At 39.4% G+C, this 19,615-nt stretch overlaps 3 protein-coding genes across 4 annotated transcripts; 1 reads left to right on the forward strand and 2 right to left on the reverse strand.

The window, feature by feature from the left end:
- Positions 1-3,708: 3,708 nt before the first annotated feature.
- On the forward strand, positions 3,709-10,324 carry LOC122979227 (polycomb group RING finger protein 2-like). Its single transcript, XM_044346509.1, has 9 exons — positions 3,709-4,040; positions 4,666-4,793; positions 5,259-5,355; positions 5,459-5,514; positions 5,645-5,774; positions 6,178-6,217; positions 6,358-6,456; positions 7,381-7,461; positions 9,060-10,324. The coding sequence occupies exons 2-9, from the start codon at positions 4,676-4,678 to the stop codon at positions 9,438-9,440; spliced, it is 1,002 nt and encodes a 333-aa protein (XP_044202444.1). The 5' UTR covers positions 3,709-4,040; positions 4,666-4,675; the 3' UTR covers positions 9,441-10,324.
- Positions 10,325-12,019: 1,695 nt separating this feature from the next.
- On the reverse strand, positions 12,020-14,457 carry LOC122979229 (CDGSH iron-sulfur domain-containing protein 3, mitochondrial-like). 2 transcript variants are annotated; one of them, XM_044346513.1, is made up of 3 exons: positions 14,196-14,457; positions 13,086-13,202; positions 12,020-12,625 (listed from the first exon to the last, which is right to left on the reverse strand). In XM_044346513.1, exons 1-3 carry the CDS (start codon positions 14,280-14,282, stop codon positions 12,440-12,442), a joined length of 390 nt encoding a protein of 129 aa, XP_044202448.1. In that variant the 5' UTR covers positions 14,283-14,457; the 3' UTR covers positions 12,020-12,439. The 2 variants fall into 2 exon arrangements, with proteins under 2 accessions (XP_044202448.1, XP_044202446.1); XM_044346511.1 differs by lacking the exon at positions 14,196-14,457 and having other exon boundaries at positions 13,086-13,335.
- A 2,001-nt stretch (positions 14,458-16,458) lies between these two features.
- LOC122977724 (CDGSH iron-sulfur domain-containing protein 3, mitochondrial-like) lies at positions 16,459-19,400 on the reverse strand. The gene is made up of 3 exons (XM_044345559.1): positions 19,033-19,400; positions 18,479-18,595; positions 16,459-16,943 (listed from the first exon to the last, which is right to left on the reverse strand). The coding sequence occupies exons 1-3, from the start codon at positions 19,117-19,119 to the stop codon at positions 16,755-16,757; spliced, it is 393 nt and encodes a 130-aa protein (XP_044201494.1). The 5' UTR covers positions 19,120-19,400; the 3' UTR covers positions 16,459-16,754.
- Between the last annotated feature and the right edge of the window lie 215 nt (positions 19,401-19,615).

Consider the following 19,615-nt stretch of genomic DNA (forward strand, 5'->3'; position numbering starts at 1 on the left):
TCAATGCAAAGATTACAAGACCATCTCCAAAGAACTTGATGTTCCTTTGACCACTGTTGCCAATATTATTAAGAAGTTTAAGACCCATGGAGCTGTAGCCAACATCTGTGGACGTGGTCGAAAGAGGAAAGTTGGCCTGAGATTGAACAGAGGGATTGCTCAAATGGTCAAAAAAGAACCGAGGAAAACTTAAATACGGATCCAAGCTGATCTTCAAGTTCAAGGTACATGGGTCTTCCAGCAGAATAATGACCCCAAACATACATCAAAATGCACCCAGTGGACGAGAAGAAAACGTTGGAACATTCTGAAGTGGTCTGCGTGAGTCCTGATCTGAATCCCATTGAACATCTGTGGAAAGAGCTGAAACTCACAGTTGGGAGACAGCACCCATCAAACCTGAGAGAACTGGAGCAGTTTGCCAAACTACCAGTGAAGAGGTGTTGTAACCTTATTCAGGGTTACAGAAAGTGCTTGACTGCAGTTATTGCCTCCAAAGGCTGTGCTACAAAATATTAAGTTAAGGGTACCAATATTTTTGGCCATGCCATTTTCATTTGTTTTATTATATTAAATAATATGTTAAGTTGTAAATCAAAAGCAGAGTTTCAGCTGTATTCAATGTGAAATAAAGAATGATGGATACCATATACTTCTGTCAGTTTCAACTTAATACAGAGAAAATTTTGTTTTTTTTTAAAAAAAAAGATGGAAGGATACCAATATTTTCGGCCACGTCCATAGTTTGGAAGCCAATCCTGGTCCAATATTAAACTTATACAAGTGTGATGTGGAAACTTGAAGCCTCCAGTGCATAAACACTGAGAATGGACTTTACAGTGAAGTAGGAGACATCTTGTGTCCAGCTGTTAAACTAGATGAAATATATTTGCATATTTATAGATTCTGGAATTTTTAATGAGGGAGAAGGAGGAGATGTCATTCAAAGGATTTTAACAAGGTGACTGAACTTTTTTTGTGGAGAAACCGTATCAGACACACATTATTATTTAAAGAAGAGTATTTTTTATAGATATCTTATAACATGTTTTGAGGGACTCTTTAAAAATAAAATGGTGAAACTTATCTGTATAAAGAGGCATCATAAGCTGATTAATTTTAAACTGAAGACAGTGAACTCCCTCTGGATGCTAAAAAGCAACATTCTCAGAAAATATTAAGGACATCTGTGTCCTTAGTGGAAGCCATGGCCCTGGTTGTTACAGATGTTTTGCTGTCAAATTCTGTGACACAAGAGATTCAGCTGCGAAAAAATGTTGACAGGTGAGGAGTTATCTCACAGACACATCTATACACTACTGAGCACCTGTTTCTGTTATCACATATCACAATTTGACCATATCTAATATGTTTAGACGGGACCACATGCTTTCATGGCTTTACCTTCACCAACACAAAATTCACAATATGACCGTGGTAAAAATTACCAGCAATAAAGCTCAGTTTTCTAATCAGGTCACAAAATCTAACCAGTCACGTAAGGATCCCAAAAGACGCAAAATCTCAGTAAAGATTGTAATATTAATCTAATTTAAAATATGTAATTAAGCGTGAACTCCCTGAGGTTTCCACAGCTGCTGGTCTGACAACATTGTATAGGAGCCATGGGATACATTCACTCATGTATTGCACTGACTATGATATTTTGCAGAGCAATACTCATTTCACAAGGTAAGACATGATGATATTAAGACAGTAGGATAAAGCGTGGCATGTTATGTTAGAGACAGTACTGTTAGTCACAAACTTTCTCACGTGACTCTAAATGTGAAGATTTTATTTTAAGAAGAGGAATAATTGCTAATACTGCAAAGTGAAATGACTCTTCTGTTCTTCACTAACTGGATATGTACCACAAATGGTTCCACCACTGTCCTCACTTGTAATATATGTGGCATAAATGTGATGAAGCACACTGGTATTTCAGTAAATCTGTGTTAAGTGAAATTTAAATAAATTTAGAAATTCACCTAAAAACACCTACTTTAAAGACCATTCTCTGATTTTACCCTCATTTTGCTTGCAAGATAAAGGGAGTAAAGGGTATGTGTAGGAGGTACTATTCAGACTGTGAAAATGTATAATGTCTTCTGTGGCTTTAGAGGCCTTTAAAGCCTGAGAAAATAACCCTGATGACATCATCAGGGTTATTTAGGATTGGGTTTGGAGATAACAGAAAGCCTGCATTAAAAACCGGGCATTTACCAGACAGGGAGTCTAACTAACAGATGTTTTATTGTAGGAGATGTAAGATTCAGTGTGTTTGAAGCTTGACTCATATGATGGACTAAGAGTCAGGATATCTCAGCTGCTGCTGCTTTCATTTTGACTGTTCCAAACACACCTGTAATAGTTTTTAGTTGTTTGTTTCATGTTCAAGGGTACCTCAAAGGAATATAATCCCCATTAGCATGAATTTGGCCTTCCTTTTTGTGAAATTAACCATTTGTTCTTTCATATCTTCATCCTTACAGAATCAATTTGTGACAACACAATTTATTTGTTTCTTGTACTGCCAGGATGCAATTATCACTGTACACTATATTCACCTTGTCAAATGTTCAGTCTGTCAAATTCCTACCCCATCAGCACTGTCTTTATTTATAAGTAAGTTCTGAGAACATTTTTTATTATACTTATATATTTATTTCGGTCACAAATGTTTAACTCATTATAGTCTGCAGTCCTGGTATTCATTTCATTTTTACGAGTTGTCCCCAGGGCTCTCACTGGGTTGGAGATGAATGTTTTGATGACTCTGCCTCCCCCTGCAGAAACACTGGTACTTAAAGGGACTGCTGACTCTTCAAGAGTTTACAGTATCTACTATTACACCATCTGGTGATACTCAGTGTTTTTATACCTCGTCATATTTTTTTGCTGCCCTATATGTCTGTAAATTTGTGCAGATTTTTATTCTCATTTAAAGTCCCCTTCCACTCAAAAATATGTTTTGCTTATTGTACTTTCATGTGGATATTTTCTGTGTAAAAAATAATATATGTGGAGGGTTCAACACTATAAGGTTGTTTTGACATTCATCTGCTGAAGGGGGAACATTTCTCTGTGCTCACCTTAAATCTGAGTTTAAAATGGACTTTACAGTAAAGTAGGAGACATCTTGTGTCCAGCTGTTAAACTATACATATATATTCTGTATTTTTAAATGAGGGAGAAGGAGTAGGATGTAATTTCATTGAATTGTTACCAAGCTAGTTGATTTTTTTTTTTAGGAAAAGAATTTTTATTTGTAATTGTATATATCTGAATAGTATCCTTAAATGGGTAAACACTGACTTAATACATAATTTAAAAAAAACCAACTTGCTTCACTGAATTGTTTAAATTATTAGAATTTCAGCCTATACTTTACCTATAGACTACACTAAAAATAACCTCAACTGTCATATTTGACAGTTATAATATTTGCCCCATGTAGGCTGTACATAACGTTTCTCTGTCCATATATACTTGTGTATATGATTATCATATATGGTTTATTATTGAAGTTTCTGATTATTTTCTAGATATTTAATTTGAATATTATGATTTTTTTAATTAAAAAAAAAAATAGCTCAAATGAAATCGGAGCAAGGTTGGCCAATCTCCATGTGTTTGAAACAGAGCAGGGGCCCCTGGACATGAGGCCTGCAGGGCCTCTGCAGACAAAATCTCTGACTCAGATTGAGACAAATGGAGGGCGTGGTTAATCCTGTCGCATCTTGCGCGACTTATTGAAACAAATTAATTAAACAAATGTGGAATGCAAACTAAAAGTCATGCCCGGGCCGTGCGGGATGAATGGATGAGGAGAAGGTAAGCGGGGCCTGTAGAGACAGTGGATACCCTGTATGCCCCGTGAACCAGGCGACAAAATAATATCACGTGATCCAAAATGGGCAGTCCTCTGACGGTGCTGAAAAAAGCCATTTTCTGGCGCTGCTGCAAATTCTGTCCAAGTCCAAATAATTTACCTGGATCCTGGTTGGGAGGAGAGGGAAACTTTGATGTGTAATCAGGTAGGAACTGATCGCTCTTTATCGCGCGCGACGCGCCGCTGTTTGCTGAGGCGCACACAAAGTGCACGGTGTCACATTTTCAGTCTCTCTTGTTCGCCTCCTGATACAGCCCTGTCAGTGAATTTAAGATGGCTGCTTTGTGTACCAGTGTGAGTTTCTGTGGCTCTGCACCCCCCTCAGTGTTGGTGTTTTCACTGGATGTGTTTGGTTGTGGTTCTCGGTCGGAGCTCCGCAGAAATGGAAACGCTCTTTGTTGGTCCGCTGGTCGAGGAGCTGAGCTGATGCACAAGATGAGGCCACACAGGGGCTATTCAATAGTCGGCTGCTGTGTACCAGCACACAGCCTGCATTCAGCTGCACGGCTCCTGCCCTCAGCCTTATTTATCGTTATAACATGTCATTACACTTGTATTTGTTGGCCATCAGCTCTCTTTGTTGTGAGCTCACAACCTGCTGTCCCAAGGACGAGCTGCAGACATTGTCTGAGGGAGCTGTGTGGCAGCACTCATTGACCATATGGGAGAGAACTAATAGTCTCAACAAGCATTATGAACATTTACATACATGCTACTGTGCCCTGCCGTGTAACGAGAACGTCTCATGTTGTTATTTGTTTCCTCTGCAGATCTGTCCAGATGGATAAAATGCAGCCCAACCGGATTAAAATCACAGATCTGAATCCACACCTCACATGCCCGCTGTGCGCTGGTTACTTAGTTGATGCTACCACCATCGTAGAGTGCCTGCACTCCTGTGAGTTCCTACAGAAAGCATTACCTTACATGCATGCACAGTGTTTTCATTAAACTCTTTAAGCTCCTGCACATACTGTGGTTGTAAGGAGGTGAGGATATACTGTGACCCCACCTTAATGTTCCTATTAAAACACGAGGCTTATTGAGTAGTAGACCACCTCCACTCTGAGATCACACAGAACATCCACATGTACAATAACATTAATCCTGCAATGCACCTGAAAGTTATAATGTCAAATTGTTGTTGACATTGTGTTGATTTGGCTCATGGTGTAAACTGTGGAGGCTGGTGATGAACTGATTTCATTATATTTAAATTATATGCAAAAGTGTATCAAAGATAGTAATGCATTATATTGGGTTACGTTAGATTGCGCATATGTTGTTGATAAATGAACTACACATTAACACCAGTAGCGATGCAGTGTTTTCACATCTGTCTGTGTCCGCTCTGTCTGCACAGTTTGTAAAACATGCATCGTTGCCTTCCTGGAGACAAATAAGTTCTGCCCTCGATGTGACGTCCAGGTTCATAAGACATGTCCACAGCTCAGCATCAGGTCAGCAAGAATGGGTTTTATCAGGGTTTTTTTTTTTTTTTTTTAAATGCACTGGCAATGTGTATTGTACTTAATAACATTATTTAATTTAATTTATTTCTAGAGCGGACAAAACTCTACAAGATATTGTTTATAAGCTCGTTCCAGGGTTATTCAAAGGTAAGACCATCTTCCTTCAGTGAAGTAAAACATCTTGGAGCGGTTCAAACTCAGCCTTCGTCTTAGTTTCCTATTTTACGAAGCATTTCGGTGTCGGCGGATGCTTATTTTTCTTGTCTGCTTCCCTCAGATGAGATGAAACGGAGGAGGGATTTCTACGCAGAGAATCGTGTGCTGGAACCAGGGGAAGTGGTGGAGACGTTTAACATAGCAGAGGATGAAATCATCAGTCTGTCCATACAGTTCTACGAGAGGAACAAGTGAGTCGCTCTTTTCTTTTTTTTTTCTTTTCTTTTTTTTTCTTTTCTTTTTTTTTTCACTGAAAATGGGAGTGAAAATTATTAACGTTTGGTCTGTTCACTGGAAAGTCGCTGCTGAGGCAGGTGTGAAAACAATGAATCGTCATTATCTGGCCGTGCAAAAAGCGAAGGAGACAGAAGATTCACTAAAATATGCATGCACGAGTCGTATTTAATCAGAAATTAGTAGTGGAAGTAATATGTGGGAATAAGAGTTGTGTGACCACCCTGTGTGTGGGGGGGAGGGGAGGGAGGGGAGGGGTGCCAATCATCACACCTGCAATATGTCTTTCTGAATATGATGATCTCTATGTTCTGTGTTTTTTAACCCCCCCCCTTCTTTGCATTTAAAATGTTCCTGCAGAAATAATGAGAGGCAGCGTGCAGAGATGGATGGAGACAAGGTAAAGGCTGATTTCAGTGTAGAATAACAGATGAGTAAAGCAGTAGCTGAAGCCTTCACACTTGATTTACCTGTTTAATGTGGTTTCCTGGTCCTCACCCTGGATTTGTGTCTCCCTGCTGCTCTTTTCTTTGTTCTCAGTCCAACGGTAAACGCTTCCTGCAGTGCCCGGCAGCCATGTCCGTCATGCACTTAGCAAAGTTTCTCAGAAGCAAGATGGATATACCCAGCAACTACAGGGTAATCACACACGCTGCACCCAGACGCAAGAAAAAACTCTGATTCTGGCAAAGTAAAACCTAAACTGTAAAGGATGAAAGGCGGCGATGGGAAAGATTTGCGACTCTGAGCATTTTACAAGCATCGTCATGATGGTTGGAAAATACTGTGCATGGTCATCAAAGTCCTATATCTGTCGAGTTAGCGTTCAATTACCATTAACCACAGACTCTGGCTGACATGAGGCATCCTTATTTGTTTGCTTTTTCTGGCACTTCCATATCATTCAGAGCCAAATCAGATCTATCGGAGCTTTCAGGAAAAACTTTCCCATTCGGACATTACAACTCAGATGTTGATGTGAACGGTATATACAGGTTGGAAACTTAGTAATTACGGTAAATCCAATGGTACCTTGATAAAAAAGTATTGTCCACTAGGCTCCTTTGACTTGTCCTTGATCAAAGATGTCAATTTCTGTCTTAAAAATGATGAATCACAGTGGAATTAGATCATTAGGGCCGCAACTAATGATTATTTTCATTACCGATTGATCTGTCGATTATTTTCTTGATTAATCGATTAGTGGTGAAAGTGGTGGAAAAAGTCCACAATCCAAAGATATTCAATTTACTGCCATAGAAGACTAAAAGAGAAGCTGGAATAAGAGAATTTGTACATTTTTTTTCTTAAAAAAACTCAATGATTAATCAATTAACAAACTATTGCTGATGAATTTTCTGTTGATTGATCAATTAGTCGACTAATTGTCGCAGCTCCATTTCACAGATAATTAATGTTGGCACAGAATATCGGGTACTTCAGTTAAAACATACTTACATTCGTGCATTACCACTAAGCAGGTCACACTGCAGAATAACAAATGTGTTTTGGTTGTTTTCTGCTGGTAATGTTGCATTTAAATGGTGTGATTGTGTGTTCCAGGTGGAGGTGTTGTATGGGGATGAGCCCTTGAAGGACTACTACACACTAATGGATATTGCCTACTTCTACGAGTGGAGACGGGTGAGTGACAGCTTTCATACCTTTCTACTGTGGAGCTCAAACATTTATTAAACCTGGATTGTGATGATCACTTGTGTGTTTCCAGTTGGCTGCATGGTTTCCTTACATGATACTGTGTGATGGAGTATTCAGTGTTCATGTCATAAGAAAACACTGATATAGATGTTGTAAATCATAGGTGTCTGGGTAAGATTTGATCAAACAAATAGAAATGAGAGAGGAATCAATAATGAGTCTATGTAATGGTTATAAGTGAGGTAATGTAATCATTTAACAGTAAGACGAGCTGCTTCTCCTGTTTGTAGTGATTTTAGGACGTTCATGTACAAATGCAAGTCAAGCATACTTGATACACTTTGTGTGTTTGGATTGATTACGTATGAGGCAGCCAATGGGAGCTGTTCATGTAACCCTGCCCAGTGAACATGTAGATGGATGGATTCTTGGTGATGGAGTTGTTAGAAAACTCTTCCTTGTTTGGTGCATTGAAGTGTTTGTGAGAAACTGCAATATCCTGAACATGAGCAACCAAATGCTTTTTTTTTTTTTGTTTTGTTTTAAATTTTTTGGTGCAAGAAATGACCATATTCCTATGATTCTCAGTTTTCACTAAGTTCTGTGTTTCATTTACTTGCTGGTTTGAATTTCACAACATAGCTTGTGAATGCTTTTCTGCTTTTCAGATTTTGGTTAGATTTCAAACCAGTTCCTACTCCAATCTGCACCACCACATGACAAAAAAAGTTAAAATACATATAAAGCTAAAGCTGAATTCAGTATAAAGGATTAGCTCTGTTGATCTGCATCCTGTACTGGAATAAACTGCCTGGGTTAGGTAGGATATAGCCTATAAACTTTGGAAAAATCTTTGAAAAACGGCTGACACTATTGTTAAATGTAAACAACTGGCATTACTGCCCCCTTCATAGCTGAGTGCAAGTGAGTGAGTTTAGAAAGTCCTGGGTTGACAGAGTGAACTGGGATTGATGTTATAATATATCTAATAGCTAATATCAGCCTCCCTCTTTGCCTCAATCCAATTAGGTCCCTCTGAAGATGTAAATCTTTAAAAAATGTGTCAAAACCATATATTTAACTTTTTTAAAAAAAAGACTCAGTAATTCCCTGAAACAGCTGGGCATCGTAGTTTTTAACAAGCACCGTTCAAACAGGAGTAAATAGTGCATGTGTCGGGGACTATTTTCAGCAGCGAATTAATACACATTTGTCGCGCTAGTATTTCTAGCAGCAGGATGGTGTATGTGGGACTGATTTAAAAATAAACTACAGAGCCCATGTTCATGGTCATGAAGGAACATGTCATCCAGGGTATCAGCGTGGCCCACAGTTTTTTTTTTTGACAGAAATTGGAGCTGTATGGCACAGAGAAATAAGATGTATCAGACTTTGGCGCCACAGATAATACTTGATAGTAGAATCAGTTTGTTGATGTTCTGGTCTTTTCATGAGATTTGTTGACAATAAGAATAATTTGACTGGTCTCTGTGGTCCTCGTCTGTAAATTTGCCCATATATTGATGTATTTTAGAGGCCGTGCACCTCTCAGCAGTGCTAATAGTGTGTGTACCTCTGTGTAGACCGGACCCATCCCGCTGCAGTATCTGGTCAAACCCACTCGGAAGCGCAGGAGGCCGTCCCAGTCCGCCGCACAGGGCCACTCTGACGGCGTCAACACCAGCCCGACGTCAGAGAGCGACTCCCAGAGCGACAAAGTCCACAGTCCTGCTGCAGCCCAGCCGCCCCGAGCCTCCTCGCAGTCCAGCCCTGCGTCCCACAACCTCCCCCCCGCCATCCAAAGCTCCAACGGTACCACTGTGCCCAACAACACTCAGCGACACACTCTCGCCTCCAAACAGGGCGCCAACGCTCGGAAGGTGACTGTCAACGGTACGAGCTCTGGGGCCAGCAAAGAGGAGGCGAGGGGCGGTGACAAAAGCGGTTTGCCTCCTACGACCTAATGCGTGCACAGGACTGCAGGGAGGACAGTGTTTGAATTGCTCCCTTCTTTCTACAGAGCAAAAAGACTAGCGTGAGCCTCCTTCCTTCTGGACAAACGGGAGGCAGATTACTGTTATCATATTTCAGCAGGAAAGACTGAAAAGTGCAGCCAAATAGACACTTGTATGTATGTGTGTGTGTGCGTGTGCGTGCGTGTGCGTGTGTGTTTATGTGTGTTAGACTAGAACAGTGCACACATACAAACTGTACAGTATGTATCAAATGTGAGCATGTGTGCATACATATGTATAAACTTATCTTTTATACAAGATATTGTAATCGTTTTGTATTGTATATGCAGTGGGTCTGTTTCATTTCCATAGTCCCATCAACTTTGATTTGGCTTCCATAAAACGTGACAAAATGCTGAAAAGCATTGCAGTGCAAACCACTGCGGAAGTTGGATGTAAAAAAAAAAAAAAAAAAAAAAAAGAAAGAAAAAAGCTGAATCCTTGCCCTTGGACGGTCATTTTAGTAACTGCTGTATAAGTGTCCAGTATAAGCAACCGCTCATCAGGTAACACGTACATTACATAACTGTTGATGCACTTTCTGTAGGTCAGATCACACAATCCAAACCGAGAAGTATTTTCCAGCAGGAGAAACATTTCCTAAATTCCAAGCACTACCATGCTCACAAGCAGATGTTTGTCAGCAGACCATGTACGTTCTCTCATGGCAGTCGGAAGAACTCAAAAGGGATTTGAATATTTGGCCATGTATGTTGTAGTTCCATAAATTTCAACATTCCTTTTGTTTCTGTTCAACAAACAATGATACTTTTTTATCAGCCATATGTGCATGTTTTAGGTAAATAAAATGTTTACTTGCTAGGTTTTTCTGACCTGAGTGTCCTGTTTATGATTTCCAGGAGCATATTGTTGTGTACACAGCAAACACTGATGGTAACAAAACAAACGAACATGAAGCTTTGCTCAACATTTAAACGAGTTTTATTTCACAGACAGTGTTTAATAGAATCAGGCAGTTCTGTTAGAGATTAAAACATGACTTTGACCAGTTAAATAATTCAGGGTACATTATATAATAATAACAATCATTAATCTTCTTTCCATGCAGTTTTGTACAGAGTCACCTTGCAAAGTGCAAAGGTCACTGTCATCATAGCAACATTTTCAAAGAACAGACTAGATTTCATTTTTTTGTTGTCCCATATAAATGTCAGAGCTTTTAAGTAATAAACTGAAACTCAGCAGAAATGATTAGAGAAAAGTGACTTTGACCTTTGACACATCAGATTTGATATGACCAGTAATTCAGCCGGTCTCTGCTCTGTTTGGATGACACACACTAAACAGGCAAAAATCCCCTTATCTTTCACTCTTATCAGGTTCTGCATGAATGTGAAACAGCAGTTTTGACATTGAAAGACGTGATTTAGTAATTACTAAAGAAAGAACTTCTCTTCCATCAAGCTATGTAGTGAAGCAGCATGTTTGAATCAGAAAACCCTGTTCTGCTATGTCCTTTTTTGAGGTTCACTGTGTTATCACATACAGCTAAGTGTCAGTAGTTCATGTGAAAAGCTGCCTGGTGGATGATACACAAAGAACACTCTGTATATTCTACCTAGAGGTCCAAAACAACATTATACAGTACATCAATGTTTTTCACCAAAATCATTGCAGCCGTTTCTACATCAAGGCTCATACACCAGCTGTTTTGAGTTTTTGAGAACTGATTGAAATTTCAGTGTACATGACTTAATCTTACTGTCGCAAAGCTGTTGCGTGAAGAAATGGAGAAACACGCATGTCCTTTACACATGTGTTTGTTTTTGTGCAAAACTATTATATGTCAGTATGTCTCTGTCCTGCTATTTGCCCTGATGAAGGTTGATACCAAAAGTGCTTTCTTTCTTCCTTTAATAAATACTTAGACCTAAGCATGCAGAGGCTCGGTTCTCTCACACCTTAACATTTAGTCTTTGAGTGCAGTCGTCCTTTATTAGGTGCTGCACTGTTAAGAAGCCTGTTTCTTACATCTTAAATGTCTTACTTTAGGGATTTTTAACCTTTTCATCAATGGTAGCCACACAAAAAAATGTAATTTGTAATTGCTGCTTTTTCTCTTGATTTTACTAGAAATACTCAATGCCATAAAACATTCCTCTCCCTCCCTCTCGTCTTCTCTCTCTACAAGGCAAATGGCTGATACAGTACAGTATAGTAACAGTAAGTGATTGACATCTTTGGCAACCAGATATAAAGACTATTGATCATTACTGAAATTCTGATATTAACATAAAATAAAATATTTCATTTTTAAATCAGAGGGTTTACACTACTTGTCAGTGTCAATTCATTTGGCTCAATCAACACCTGTCTGACAATCAATGCTTCACTGCATATTCTGCAGGTAAGACTACCTGACTGGAAAATTTGTGCAAACAGAAGCTCCTCAATAATCAATAATTTCTGGACTTTATATCCAGAAGAGAGGCTACGGTCCTGCCAGTTTGCTAATTTATGGAGTGAATTGTAAGTATTCTGCACTACCACAGACTCTGCATGCAGGATGAAATTACAACCATTTATTAAAAGAGACAGATACTACAGTATAATGGCAAAGCAAAATCTCTACCAGTGGACTAATTTCTATCATCTTACAGTAAATCATATCACCCATCCCTACTGTTAAAGCAACACTCTCTGTCATTTAAAAGACAGAGAGTAAGGAGGACTGAGGTTAAGGACTTTTTACTTCTACTCTCTCCTCTGTCAAGCACAGATGAAATATTGTCAACACACAAGATTTAAACACTTCATGGTCATGTTGTGTGTGTTGCTTTCATGATCTACAAAAACATGACTGCAACACCGATGTTTATGCTCTGCCTCTACAACCAGAGCGCAGGTTTACTCTCCCAGATCAGGACTGAGGTCTGTCTGTTTGTCTCTCAGTCAAACAGAAATCACTCTGCAATAATCCTCCTTGTTTAAGAATCAGTGTGTTGATGTAGCGGGGCAGACACGATGAAGTCCTGTTTGTGCGTGCCATCACAGTAGGGCGGGTTGTTTGTGTACTTGCATCCACACAACCAAACTGTGGTGTCTTTTTCTGGGACAAAGCGTAGTGGGAACAGGCCCTGGGCTTTGGTTTTGTGTGCTCCATCGCAGAAAGGCTGAAAGAATAAGAAGTGATCAGAGAATATACAGGATGTACTTTTGTGTACTTCAGACAAGAGCAACACAAGATAAGTAACAGACGGATTCCTGCTCTCGTTGTTCCGCATTGTGTTGCGTAGCTAAACACACACGAGAGGTGAGGATGTGGGGGATTTATTCTTCACAATAAAAAGAAAACACAGGTGTCACACATCACAAGTCATCTGCATCTCTCCACCACTCAGCTCCACCCATACGCGCTCACTGAAGCTGAGCTCAGAGGTGTAACTCCAAGATAACGTCCCAGGGGAACAAAAAGGTATGCTATAGAAACCGATAAGGTAGGAACCTATTTATAGGTGGGGACTCAATTTTGGGGAAGTTCACAACAACGAAAGATAGGGACTTAAGGGAAAATAAAGAAACAAAATAAGATAACAAAATCTGGCTCAGCTACAAGGTCATAGGTGGTTTTACCTGTTTCTTGCTGTGTCCACAGGTGCACCAGGAGTAACGCTTCCCACCAACAAGCTCCACTTTGAAAGGCTTCTTAGAGGGGATGACAGGTTCTGGTGGAAGTGTGGAGAGATGGACCTGTGGACAGTGGTACACAGAGCGCTCAGTTTCTTTAAATGTAAATATCAGTTCGCTAGGGTCGAGAGAGTATTGCATTCTTAAGGTGGTGTAAATAAACATTTATTTTAAAATGCATTTCTTATGAATGACACTCAACTCAACATTAAACTGAGCTTTAATCTCATTAGCAAGAATGAGTGAAAACACCTGCGTAGATGTGCAGGTGCATTTAAGCAATGCTTCAATGAAGGCTGTCAGCTTCAATTATTTTATCTCATCAGACCTATTTTTCTAGGTTGAAGATGTGTCGAGCTCTGCTGAGAATGTGTTGGTCACCCAACTCACAAGAACAGTGCTTTTTCACAGAAGACATTTTGACACGTCATAGTAGGAAAAACACAGGTGTATCAATTAAATGATCAATTAAAAACGATGGCTGAATTCCATTTAGCTGCTTCAGTTTCATTGTCTTGCTACAGTGCATGATGCCTCACTGTCATAGCTAACACCTTCAAAACCTGTACTTTTCCTACTTTGACGAGTCGAAATGTCTGCTGTGAAAAAGGCCTATCAAAGCTGCAGGCTAATTGTTCCCAACTGTAATAAAACTAACATGAGTGAGGCAGTCAAGCCAAGGCAGCCCTGAGGAAAGGTTTAATCAGGCTGTGATTGGAAACAGCTGTGCAGAGGTTTCAATGTTATACAGTAGGTGGCACTATACTCTCTATACACACTGCTTCCTATAGGCTACTGTTAGCTGGCTATATAAGTGTCGTTTAAGTCTTGCATGTTTTAAGTACCACTTAACTACCTCAACATTATACTCAGGTGTACATTACAGTTACTTTCTGTCTCTCGAAACATTTCTGGAAACAGTCAAACAGTTTAAATGATATAACATCGGTCGACAGAGCAAAAAAATCGACATATGTTTGCTAGTTAAGACTTATGAGTCAGTCTGACGTCATGTTTACTAAAGCTTATATCGCTAATACAAGGACTTAAAGTTACCTTGAGAGCTACCATAGTGGTTATCCAAGGTTGTCTGAAAGTTAAACTGATCCATTTGTGGTCTAGTTTGGTCACCAGCGTATTCATGTTTCCACAATAACAGACCCGCGGTCATCCACACAACATGACGTAACCGTGACGTGGTTCAGAGAAAATCCGCTTTGACGTCACAGCCGCAGAAAATAACAAATAGGTCAGTGAAAGAAAACACAAACACTGTGGAAAAGCAGTGCAGGATCTGACCGTCACAACCTAACAGCGATCAGCCGGCGAGGTGATTGGATAGAGATGCTTCCTGAAGAGTCACGTGACAGCAGCTGAGCGGTCTGCATTGATTTTAATGGAGACTGACAGAGATAGTCAAGAAAAGAAGAAATAAAACACTGCAGGATTATTCAGCATGGACCTTCAAACCCAGGCTGTGGCTACCACTGAGGACAGAGAGGTCATGTTCTCTGGAAGAAGTGCATTATGACATTTACATTTTACAAAAGTTGCACAGTGGTTTTTAAAAGGGTGAATATCAATATTTTTGAGATGAAGTGTCCAGAAATTTGACAGTCTAGGTCATGGAAAATAAATACATAAATAAATGCAACAATTAAGCATGTCATAGAATTCTATCATCTTTTTTGGAAGACTAGTTGAAAGACAAAAAAAATTGACAGAACATTTTATAGCATTTTCAGGTCTCTTCAAAATGATCTAGAAGTGGAAGGTCTGCTTCAGTTTTCTATGTTAAGTCTGCTCCACTACACTTCAGAGGGAAATAAACTTTGCACAAAAAGTAAGGAAATTTATGTTTGGTAGATTATTTCTTTGTTGTAACAATGCTTCTTGGCAATAAATCTTATACCGTTGGAAAGCCTGTTTATTTCCCTTTTAAGTGGTGCCACATTTGTAAGGAACATGCATTTGTGGGATGAGCAGCAGAGCCGAGTATGTGGGTTGTGCCCATGAAAAATTTGCCAAATCTTCTCTGCCAATGCCAAACAGCTTGCTGTTGCTACTGACTCTTGTTTTGAGCTTCTGGTATGCATGGGCCCTGCTACAGTGGTCGGTAGGTGTCTACTCCAAGAATAGGCATGCCACATTTGACTGATCTGGATAGGGCAACATCAAGCTGGTGTTCCGCAAAACCAAGTTGCGGCATTATTTGGAGTGAGCCCTAGTACCATCTCCAAAGTGAAGGCCAAGCTCCATATAATGCGGGATGTCAGAGACAGGTTGCAAAGTGGGTGTCCAAAGAAGACAGTTTCCTCACCCTGTCAGCACTTAGGTACCGTAGGCTGTCTTCTATAGATTTGCAGTCAAGGTTTGCAGGACGATATGGCCAACGGCTCACTGCCCAGACCCTCATAGGGTCAAAGTGTGGAGAAGACACATTACAACAACAAAATAATCTACCAAACACAAATTTCCTTACTTTTTGTGCTAAGTTTATTATACTTTTTATCTGACAGCTTTAGTTACTATTTACTTTTCAGATTTAAATTGAAAATAAAACATGGTCAGGAAAAAAACCCCCACAAACAAAATGAATAAAATACACATTGTTAAAGATTAAACCAGCTGCTTCTAACCTTGAAGTACATTCAGTTTCTATGCACCACATGTCAGGAACAAACTCCCAGAAACTTGAGGGTCTGCTGCAACTCTCTGTTCTTTTAAATCATGGCTGAAGATTCTCTGTGTCTTTTATTAGATTAAATTTTGGGGCATTTTTCATTCTCCTCTTTATCCTTATCCTTATATTTCAGCTTATTTTTTTTTTTTTTTTTTTACAATTTAGCTTTTTCAATTTCTATTTAAAAGGTGTCTTTTTATGTTTCCTCTACGTTTCATGTAAAGCACTTAGAATTGCCTTGTTGTTGGAAGGTGCTGTACAAATAAGCTTTTGTCTTATGAGCTCTTGTATAGAATCAGTGTAGTTGTGGCTCCTTGTCATGTTTCAGATGTCTGAGTTATTAGCAGTTCCACCAGAGACACATTTCCCCTCTAAACTTGTCACATGGTTTCACTTCAATAGAAGTTTAAAGGATGCAATATCTCACCAGTTTTTACCCCCCCAAAATACAACACAAGTAGTTTTGAGTAAATTTCGCTAATAATACTTCTGTACTGCAACTTAAGTAGTATTTTAAATAAAATAATTTTACTTGTAATGGAGTATTTTTACATTCTTGTCTTCTTGTCTTTACTTTTACTTAAGTAAAGGATCTGAGTACTTCTTCCACTGCTGGTCTTTGATGCAACACAAAAATAGTTTTTGAAGCATTTTAATGGGTTGTGAATTTGTATGAGAATGTAGTTTACAAAAGACATTTTAATAAAAATTAGTGCAAACAAAGTATCAGTCTGACAAGTATGGAGAGGATAAATAAATGCAGGGTATCTGGACATTATTACATCCTCCCAACAAAAACAAGCAGATGCTGTTGATCCTCACAGCCTCTGTGCTTCTGTTGAGACAACATAACTCTTGAAGTCATCGTTTTTCTGTTTAAATTCCCTTTTTATTACTCCTTGGCTCCGCAGGGCAGACATCTTGAATTCTGCTCATTTAAACACGCTTTTCACCGACTTCACTAAATCCTGGAAGATGACCTTAAGGTGCGAGCCATCGCAGTAGGGCGCGTTTTTTGTTTGCTTACAGGCACACAGCATGGCTGTCCTGTCTCTGTCGGGGGTGAAGCGGAGTGGAGAGAAGCTCGGTGCGTTTGTCCTGTGAGCTCCATCGCAGAAAGGCTGACAGAGAGGAAAGAGAGAGAATATGTCATCTTCCAATCAGTTCACAGAGGTTTTTAATCTTACATCTCTTAAAAAATATTGCCTGATGACTTTTTTAATTATTTTATACTCTGAAGCAGACCACCAAATACATCATTATGACAGGGTTAGATTGTATAAAAAAACACTATTCTTATGCAATTGTGATGGAAACAAGTTGTACAAGTTTAACAACATGTGACCAAGCTGCATGTGCCTGGTGTTTGTGTTCATGTGGTCAGTAATCACTGGTTTATTTAGCACGCAAACAACACAAGATTAGCTATAATTTAATATCTTGCTGCTTATTTCCTAGTAGGGCCTGTACAGGTAAACATAGTGTAATGGTTTATATGGATATATTTGTGTTTAAGACGTGGGATTTGGCAAACTCTCTGGAGTTTAATCAGATCTTCTGCCAGTATAGACATGTAGACATTTCACAGCAGGAAAACACAGGTAATTAATAACATGAATTAGGGCTGCATTTATCTATTGTTAATGTGACAAATGTCAACTGTGCATTTGCTGCTTTGACGAGTCAGAATGTCATGAAACCCCCCCACAAACAACTGTGTTAACCTACATGATTTCTGGGTGATGAAGTAAAATGTTTAATCAAATCCAGTCTGTTAGATCTTGCTGTCAGTAGATTTAAACAACAAAACAAATATGTGTATATAATTTTATACTATATTTAACTTTTTGTTTGGTTCTCTCCTTTCCATTACTGGGGGTCTCTGCACACGCCAGCACATTTTGTGATATTGAGGTTTGTTCTTCTGACTTACAAGTAGTCATTTGGCCATAATTCAAAGGATCTTAGCTGAGTGTTTATAGGCGCAGATAAGAGAATCTTAGTTATGTTGCATACTTACAACACAACTAATCTTCCAAAAAAGATATTGAAAGATATTGACTTTATTTGACTCATTTGGACGCTGAAGCTTCATATTAGCTTCAGATAAACTTTTTAATACATTTTTGCACAAAAGGAGGACTGTGGATTTTGTCCCCCATCACTTACATTGTAAGTGCATTATGAAGGGATCTTCTAATGGTCAGTATGAACAGGACGAATAATTATGACAAGAAAAACATTATGTAAACATTCATTTGGGCATGTATTGTTTTTAACTATTGTTTAAAGACAGGCTTGAAAAATTGTGAACATATCCTTTAAGTCAATAAACTAACTGTCATAAAGTATTAATAATTTCCCCCCTCAACCTAATAAATGATCTCAGCCAGCTTTATTGTTGCTCCACTGTGCCTAGCTTTACTGCTTTCATACCAGTTTGTGCATTACACTGTTAACGGTCACAGAAAGAAATTCAAGTCTTCACCAGCAAACAGTACCTCAAAAAAAAAAGCAACAAATTTAAAACAGATGGGATCACAAACAGGACATAGAAAGCTCTAAATAAGCGGTGACTAAATGACTCGCATCCTGCCTTAGGTGAGCTCCAGGTTGCCTCTAAAACCTGCAACCCCTCCCCTCTGTGCAGACTGACCTGCTTCTTGCTGTGTCCACAAGAACACCAGGCGTAGCGTTTCCCAGCAGACAGCCTGACCCTGCAGGGCAGCCGGGCTGCAGGGACAGCCTGTGTAGACTGCAGGCAGCACTGCACCTGGAAGACAAAAAGATAAAAATAAAAAAATGCACCATCACATGTGGAGCTCTGGAGGATTCCTCAATACCTAAACACAAAACAACAATGAACTCACGGCAGACATGTTTGGAAATACAACAAGAAAGCTACATGTTTAACCAGCAGGCTGATTTACTGATACAAAATAATTTATGACACCAGCTGACCATAAACAACTCAGAAAGATACACTAACTTTCTGACATGAATTGCAGATTGTACTTTACCAGCTTACTTTGTGCTACTGAAGGAGGGTGTATCAAATTCTTTATTTGAACAGAAACAAAGAAAAGGAAGCTACAGGTGCTTTGTAGGCGTCCTGACTCTGAAATACGACGCGACAGTAAACGCAACACTAACCTAATAAACAATAAAAATAGTCAAATTGTTAGTTTGTGGACGTTGTTGAAGTCTCACCATCGAAGAGGAAGCAAGCAGCTGAGGTCGTCTGAAGGTCTGCGTGCATCCTCTCCGCACCGCAGCGATAAAACTGGCTGCCTGCATTTGGTTTTCAAAGTTCAAGCGGACTAAGTTGCGATAATTTACCAGTGCTTCTAATATCAAGAGGGAAACCAAAACCTTCACAGACAGTCAGCCGCCTTCACGAGAAGTAGGAAGAACTCTAGTAGGAGTTGCAACATGGCCACTGAGCAGTCCAGGTGATTGGCAGATTAATGTAAACAATCCTTCACATTTTATACCACACTGCTCCTCCTCCTCCTCCTCAAACACTGTGACCTTTATCCATCACGGCCGAGCACCGAACGGCGCCAAGGCACTGTTGTATTTGAAGGAATCGTTATTATTATTCCTTAACGTGCTCGAAAATTCAAAGTTTGCACGTGCATCAGAAGTAGTGAAAAATGTAATATTTTATAGGTCTTGGGTAGGTGTGTGGCAAAATGCCTCGAGGGCGCCCCCTAGAAAACTTCAAATGAAACCCCCCACCTTTAAATTTAACGTACATGAATGAAATTTGGTAGACACATGTATTATGTAC

The sequence above is a fragment of the Thunnus albacares genome, chromosome 3 (assembly GCF_914725855.1).
Source record: "Thunnus albacares chromosome 3, fThuAlb1.1, whole genome shotgun sequence".
Taxonomy (NCBI): Eukaryota; Metazoa; Chordata; class Actinopteri; order Scombriformes; family Scombridae; genus Thunnus; species Thunnus albacares.

Bases quoted from the DNA above. Each gene is read 5' to 3' on its own strand.
- LOC122979227 (XM_044346509.1), top strand. From the start codon at position 4,676: ATGGATAAAATGCAGCCCAACCGGATTAAAATCACAGATCTGAATCCA. The intron at 5,356-5,458 runs GTCAGCAAGAAT...ATTTATTTCTAG, and splicing joins TGTCCACAGCTCAGCATCAG to AGCGGACAAAACTCTACAAG. The intron at 5,515-5,644 runs GTAAGACCATCT...TGCTTCCCTCAG, and splicing joins CGTTCCAGGGTTATTCAAAG to ATGAGATGAAACGGAGGAGG.
- LOC122979229 (XM_044346511.1), bottom strand. From the start codon at position 13,304: ATGTTTATTTACACCACCTTAAGAATGCAATACTCTCTCGACCCTAGC. The intron at 12,626-13,085 runs GTAAAACCACCT...TTATTCTTTCAG, and splicing joins GTGGACACAGCAAGAAACAG to CCTTTCTGCGATGGAGCACA.
- LOC122977724 (XM_044345559.1), bottom strand. From the start codon at position 19,119: ATGCAGGCAGCCAGTTTTATCGCTGCGGTGCGGAGAGGATGCACGCAG. The intron at 18,596-19,032 runs GTGAGACTTCAA...TTTGTCTTCCAG, and splicing joins TGCTTGCTTCCTCTTCGATG to GTGCAGTGCTGCCTGCAGTC. The intron at 16,944-18,478 runs GTCAGTCTGCAC...CCTCTCTGTCAG, and splicing joins GTGGACACAGCAAGAAGCAG to CCTTTCTGCGATGGAGCTCA.